The 7069-nt window shown below is 45.5% G+C and overlaps 1 protein-coding gene across 3 annotated transcripts in view; it reads left to right on the top strand.

The window, feature by feature from the left end:
* LOC122153706 (dynein light chain Tctex-type protein 2-like) overlaps positions 1-6129 on the top strand; it is a 41795-nt gene extending 35666 nt beyond the window's left edge. For 2 of the 3 annotated variants that reach the window (XM_042795764.1, XM_042795763.1), the window contains 3 exons: positions 3012-3218; positions 4004-4162; positions 5474-6129. In XM_042795764.1, the coding sequence (XP_042651698.1) occupies positions 3012-3218; positions 4004-4162; positions 5474-5584 (477 nt within the window). In that variant the 3' untranslated portion in view covers positions 5585-6129. Of the gene's footprint in view, positions 1-38; positions 206-3011; positions 3219-4003; positions 4163-5473 lie in introns of those variants that run through there. The other variant, XM_042795765.1, reaches the window with a different exon arrangement.
* Positions 6130-7069: the final 940 nt, after the last annotated feature.

The following is a 7069-nucleotide window of genomic DNA, read 5'->3' as shown; positions in this document are numbered from 1 at the left end:
CGCTAGCGCGTAGCGTCACGCCCGGCTCGCGCGGGAAGAGCCCCGGCCTGGCAGAAGCGCGAAGGCGGCTCGTGCCCCGCCGTTGGAAGCGGGACGGGGAGAGGTGGCTGTGCCCGCCCGCCCCTGCCCTGCGGGAAAGCGGCGCTGCACCATGTCGAATTCTGCCGCATCCCCCCCCGGGGAAGGGAAGCGTGATGAAGAGAGCGTGAGCGGCCTCCTGGGCGGGGCGGCAGCCCGGGGGGGGGGGGGCGGCGGCCCTCAGTTACTGGAGGCTGGGGGGCCCCTCAGTTACTGGAGGCTGGGGGGCCCCTCAGTTACTGGAGGCTGGGGGGCCCCTCAGTTACTGGAGGCTGGGGGGCCCCTCAGTTACTGGAGGCTGGGGGGCCCCTCAGTTACTGGAGGCTGGGGGGCCCCTCAGTTACTGGAGGCTGGGGGGCCCCTCAGTTACTGGAGGCTGGGGGGCCCCTCAGTTACTGGAGGCTGGGGGGCCCCTCAGTTACTGGAGGCTGGGGTTCGGCGGCGCCCCTCCAGCGGTGTGGGAACGGGCGGGAGGAGGGCGGCGGCGGTGGTAACGGCCGCGCCGCGTGCCCTGAGCGCGGGCGGCGGGGTGGGGCAGCGGCGCCGGCGGTGAGCGTGATCCTGTGTGCGCCTGTATCGGAAACGCCGTTCCCGCCTGGCTTACCTCCGGTTTGGGATGGCTCGTCCCCTCGCTGCTCGGTCGGGTGTCCCGCTCGCATCTGCCTTGCAGCCGGGGAGCCGCCTCAGGCGCGGGGAGGCAAGGTTGTGAAAGCTTTGGGAAGGTAAAAAGAAGGCGAGGGTGGACTCCCCCTTCGGTGGTGCAGTCTTTCCAATTTGGGGTGCTGCTGTAAAGTCTCTTAATTTAGGAGGGTGTGCCCTCTTCTGATTAAATAAGCATGAACTGTTTCTTTAAAGCAACTATCGCCTGTTAAACGGGCTTATTAACAAACAGTGTTTCTATCAAGTAACAAAAGCTTCCTTCTCTCATCCTACTTCCATATGCCTAAAGTGAAGCCAGTTTAGGACAGTCCAGTAACGTAAGAACAGGCTTTTGTATAGTCAAATGCAAAGTCAGCTCTTGAATTTTTGAGAGATTCTTTCACAAAGGGTGCAAATATTGTACAGAAATGTAATTGCAGCATTGTGCTAAAACTTGGAGTCACAGTATTTGTATTGTGAAGTACAGAATTAGGTTTATTTGTTAGCTGTTTGTATAGAGATATCAGTAGGGTTTTTGGTTGCCTTGTTAGTAAATGGCTTCTTGCACATGAGGAAATGGTTACAAAAAATTCTGTCACTAATTATGGTAATTAAACTTGTTAGTAGCACCATTGTTAGAAGTCATGTGTGATAGACATGAATTGTCTTCCATCTGTAATGGTACAGGCTGACGTTGTTGTGACTCATGGTGAACCATGCTAGCAAAGAATTACTCTTTGGATTGTGACCCTTATCACAGATTTATTTCCACTGACATGGATTGGGATGCTCATTTGAGCAGCTCAGCTGGCAGACTTGAGGTGCATTTTATCCTGTTAGGAGACCTGAGATGAGCGAGTAGGGGCTATAGTCTATAGATCTGAGTTTCAGTTAGAAGATAATGAGTGTTCACAGCCTAAATTTGAATAAGTTTGCTCCTTGCATTTTTAGTATAGTGTAAGTACTATTCAGAGTTTGCATTGTTAGCGTGGAATCAACAAACACCTGCAGCCAATTTTCACTAGGACTGCCAAAATCCCTGGTTTTTAACAGAATTATCTAACAGTAAGGAACCAGAGGAGAGATGTAGGTAATGTCCACAGTGTTGACAGCGCTGACATGTAAGTGATTTCATAGAGAAGAAACTGCATTCCTTCCCTTATTCTCAAATTCCTCCAACTGATTGATGAGCCTCTGAGTAGCGCATCTTTCCAGATAACTTTCACTGGAAAATTATTTATTAATATTATCCATAGATGTCTGTTTTTTTTTCTATACTTCTTCATGTAAGCCTTGCGCTGTGGTGTTATATCACCTTTGTGCTCTTTTCTGCTCTTCTGAGAGGGCACTGATGATCTTCTCTCACCTAATTTCTAGCTGTAGTCAGGAAGAGGAGCAAGGGACTGAAGAATCAGCAAGACTTGAAAGTGATTAGTTAGGAGGTAGCTGGTATGGAAGACCACTGTCTGTAGCATTTGTTTTGATCTCATTGGTTTCATGTGCTTTTTCTGTCTTGTTTTGTTATAATTTTACAGTTTTGTTGTAAGCCATCCATGGAGGACAGCAGGTGTCAACTTTTGTGTGCATCATCAGACTTGCAGCTTGCATTTATAGAGGGCCAAATTTTGTGACGTGTGTTGAAGAGAATGATGGTACAGAAGCTGGATGGGGAGAAAACTTGGATCTTCAGAGTTCTGTTGACAAATAAAAAGTATCACTACTCTTAAGTTCCAAGCAAAATTACAAAGCTTACAGATCAGAGCAAATTAAGTCATTAATACATAAGGCATTTGTTTAGTAGCTTCACAAGAAATGGGGATGAGGAAAGTTATGTAGTAAATGAACCAAGCATATATTTTGGGTTTGTGTAGGCTGTTTGAACGAAAAGCTTGAAGTTGCAGTTAACAATCTTGGACATGAGTTAATATCGGTGTATTTTTACTTGGAAAATGGAGTGGATTCAGAGTGCTGGTATGGTGTGTCTGACTGAGTTTCAATGCAAACTTAGAATCATCACAGAATCACTTTAGATTCTGGTGGAAAATAAATTAAAATTGAATGGAAGTTAACCACTGTTCTCTCTCTTTTTTTTTTTTTTTTTTTTTTTGTGTGTCGAAGCAGCCAGAAGGAAAGTTACCCATTTTCTAGCTTTTCTGCTTTTTTTTGTAACATATTCCCAGACTAATTGTTTTTTTTTTTTTTCCTCTTAACTGTACACCATAAAGTATTACTTAGAGATTGTTAAATGCTAAAATACTGACATGTGAGGTGGACTTTTTTATTATTTTGCACAGATGGAGGGGAAAAGGACACAATCAAATTACGAAGCTTCAGGTATGGCTCCAATTGAAGAAGAGTGTTTTACTGACTCAGTGGAAGCTAAGCAATTGGCATCCAAAGATAACAGGGCGAAGATAAGATATGCTAATACATACAGACTGGAGTCACATAATAAATTTCGAGATTATTTAGTAAGAGACAAAGTTCAAGAGATACTAACGGTATAGTATTTTTTTAATTGTCTAATTTTATTGCAAAAGTAGCTTGTCTTGCAAAGATTATGTTAATGGCACAGTGTGAGTTGCATAAACTAAACATTTACATAAACCTTTGCAGTCTTCCAAGTTTTTGCACACAAATGTAAAGTGAGTGTGCTCTGTTTTGCAACGCAAAGTGCAGAAGGCCCTCTGCAGGGTCAACACTGTGTGCTGTTAATGTGGAGCTGAAACTTTCTAAACTGTTACCATTTCTAAATCAAATTGAGCTATGGCAGTACTGAATTTGTAGAATTCTATACCTTCAATTAGTTATTCCAGTATCACAGGACCTGTATAAAATATACTTGGTGTCCTTGTCAATCTGACTCCCACACAGAAAAAATAAGCAAAAATGAAGAACAAGCTGTTCGAGATAATATGTAGCTGTTAGTGATACCTTGAATAATTATAACCAACTCTTGTAATTCTGCCATCTGGAAGCCATGCCCTGGATATTTGGAGCAGGTATTTGTAGCACTATTTTCCAATGAACTGAGCCCAAATGATGGAGAGGAATACACTCTTGTTTGTTAAATGGAGATTGGCTGGATGTATTTGTCACTTTCAAAAAAAAGATAACACATTTTAGAGTAAAAGTAGTGCAGCCTTTGCTGTTTGAGAGCATCATCTATATTGACTGTTCTACTCATTAGTTCTTCTAATGTTCTTGTAATAAAAATGACTGTAAAACATTTTTGGGATAGACTACCAGGATGAAAATTAAGATCTTTCAAAATTGTTTTTGATAGAATAAACTCCAGCAAGCCAAATATGATGGAGATTCTAGTCCCTCCTTGTGTGTTTCACTCTCAGATGAAATATTAAAGGCTGTGAAGGAATTCAACTTTGACCGTTATAAGTACGTGGTATTAGTACAGATTGTGGAAAAGACAGGTCAGGCAATAAATGTGAGTCAACAAATTATTTGTATCTTTTGCAAATTGAAACTAATTTTTAGAACTGTATGTTATCTCCAAGGCATTAATCCGCATTCAGCAGCTTAACTACTTTGAGGTGATCTTCAAACCTTTAGGTTCTTTATGGGGAGTAGTATGCCGGGTCACAATTTGAGGTACTGCTGTGATTCTACCTCACCCTGCGAAGAAGGTGGTTGTCTTTTTGATTTCAGTAATGGTGGTAAGCTGCCTGTGCTGCTCTTCCCTGTCAACCAGTTACTTCTGCTGCATGCTGTGCCAGTACAATTGCGTGACTGAAGTGAATTTTCTTTTTCCAACATATTTTGGCCTCCAGTTGGGTTGTCGCATTTGGCGCTAAATACCATGTAGTTAAAGTGTGGGGTGGCATGGAAAGGAATGGAAACTGTTTAAACTGTAGCTGCCACCAAACATGCTCCTGGGACTACACGTTAACATTAGTGATCCAAACTTGTCACACCCAAAAGAAAAGTATTCCAGACTTTCCCATGTTGTATATAAATTTACATGTAATACAAGCTCCCATTGGCGTTCAGAACGCTTTTAGGTATCTTGCTGAGTGTCAGAGCACTTCTGTTTAGGAGTGTTCATCATCACCTCTTAAAACCTGATGAAACCATACCTGTATTTAGTGGGTTACGCAAAACAACGTTTGAAAGGTGGTCAGCTTCAGCAATAAAGCCAGTCTGTGAGGGGCCTGCACCCGCCTACTTTTCAGGTGCTGTCTACGCTGCCTCTGAAGTTGTACTTTGGCTGAGGAGCTGTAGGCTAAAACGGATTACTGAAATTGTCTGAGTGAATAACGTTTATTTCAGCAGTCAATTCACAGCTTTTAGCTTTGAAAACAGTCTTGTCAAAAAAGCCGAGAGCTCCGTAAATGGTCACAAGTCGACTGGAGTAAGCTGGAAGTAGAGGAGCAGAGGATGTGACTTCTTAGTTGTCTACGTTCACAAAACTAATGTCTATTTGTGTTGCTCTTGAAGGGGTGCTGTTACAGTACGCTAAAGTGCTAACAAGTGATCGTGAGAGAGAATCGAGGTTTTGGTGTAGAGATTTTTGGATCTAATAGGGTGTGGGATCTTCACGGTGAAGCAAAAGCATGTATTTTGTCATCAAACAGGACTTGCTAATGTTCACACTACTTTTTTTGCAGTTGTTACTACTTTTAAATCCGATAATGCAATTATAACAGTATTTATATAATGCTGTGTGTTCTTTTAAGAAAAATATAAAACCTAGGCTGTTTATAGATTCACAAAGGGCTTTTTCTTTTCTTTCCTTTAGGTTGCCAGCAGATGTGTCTGGGATGATCAGAGAGACACTTGGGTTTCAGCAAAATGTGAAACTGAAACATTTATTGCACTGGCTGTGGTAATGGCTTGTTACTACGATTAATACTCTAAAAGCCACACCTGGTTTTGTGTATCACAGTACCTGCCATATTTGAAAAATTTCAGAATGTCATTATTTTAGTACCAATTTTTGTCCTAGTGCTGTTGGCCCATATAGTTGAGATTACTTTGCTCATTTTTCTCTGTTCAAAAAAAAAAAACAAGAAAAGCTTTTGAAATGTGTATGGTTGAGTACATATGGGCTTCATCTGTCGTAATGCTCTGCTGTGGAAGTTGAAGCAGCTGGTGTAAGGCCAAACTTTGCAAAATTTTGAATGATCTTGTCTGTTGCATGCCTAGAGTTGTTAACGAACGTTTACAATAAATTGCAGGTATTGGTGGTCTTAAAAGCCCACTTTTTGTGAGAAAAGGCAGCTATCCTTTTTTCCCGGTTGCATCTTGGATGAAATGCCAATCTGTGGAGAAGCGTGGCCGGGAGGGAAGCCGTGTTTTGCACACGTAGATATTGGTGCAAATTTCCAGTCGTTTCCCTTGATGGAAGCGCGAGTTATGTCATTACCTGCCCCGGGCCTTAAACTTACCCGAAATGTCAGCTGCGTTCTGGCTGGTGGCTAAGCACCACTGTGGGCGAGTGGGAGCATTTTCCTCGAGTGGGGCCTGCCGGCAGCAGTGGAGGCTCGATGGGACCAGTAATGGGGCTATTGGTAACTGGTCCGTAGTTGGGGAGGGCAGCAGCGGCTGTTTTGAGTGATGAGGCTCTGGCAGATCTGAGGCGCGTGGGCATCTGCTGTGGGAGCTGCCGCGCGCAGAACGGGCACGCTGATGGCTTTTCCGCGTCGGTTGTATTGCTAAGAGCTGGAAGCAGAGGTGGGGGGCGGCGGGGGTGGGTGCTGTTTGCCCGCTCCCCGCGGCCTGTCGGGGGGGGGGGGGGCGCGGGCGCGCCGTGGGGGCGGCGGCCGGGCGGCCCGTGGGGGCGCGCGCGCGCCTTCGCGCTTTGTTCCCCGGCGCGGCGGCGCGCGGGCGGGCGCGCGCGCCGCCCCGGCCCCGGCGGCGGCGGGACGAGGGTCTCTCCTGCCGGGGAGGGCCGCGCTCCGCCTTCGCCCGGCCGTACCGGCGGGAGCGGGACGCGGCGGCGCCGGCCGGCGCGCAGCCGTCCGAGCGCTTCCGCGCAGCGGCGGGGCCGCGGGGCCACCCGAGCGGCGGCGGGAGGAGGAGGAGAAGGAGAAGGAGGAGGAGGATGTAAGAAACTATGAACTAAGGGTATTGTTTATTGAAATTTATGTTAAGCTCAATGTAAAGGTTAGGCGGCAAAAGACAAAAAAGACCTAATAGGGATAATCAGGATCCGGTGCATAGAACTCATATGCAGGACCTGAGAACTATAGTAATTCAGGGAATTAGAGAAGCAGTACCCTGTGGCCAGAATATTAATAAAGCATTTAATGAAATGCAAAAGAAAGATGAGAGCCCTACTGAGTGGCTGGAACGACTGAGGAAAGCCCTTCAGCTGTATTCTGGGATAAATCCA

This window comes from Tyto alba, unplaced genomic scaffold (genome assembly GCF_018691265.1).
Source record: "Tyto alba isolate M040663 unplaced genomic scaffold, T.alba_DEE_v4.0 Super-Scaffold_22, whole genome shotgun sequence".
NCBI classification, from domain to species: domain Eukaryota; kingdom Metazoa; phylum Chordata; class Aves; order Strigiformes; family Tytonidae; genus Tyto; species Tyto alba.
Note: the sequence above shows the minus strand (reverse complement) of the source record. Positions and strands in the feature narration are given on the sequence as shown.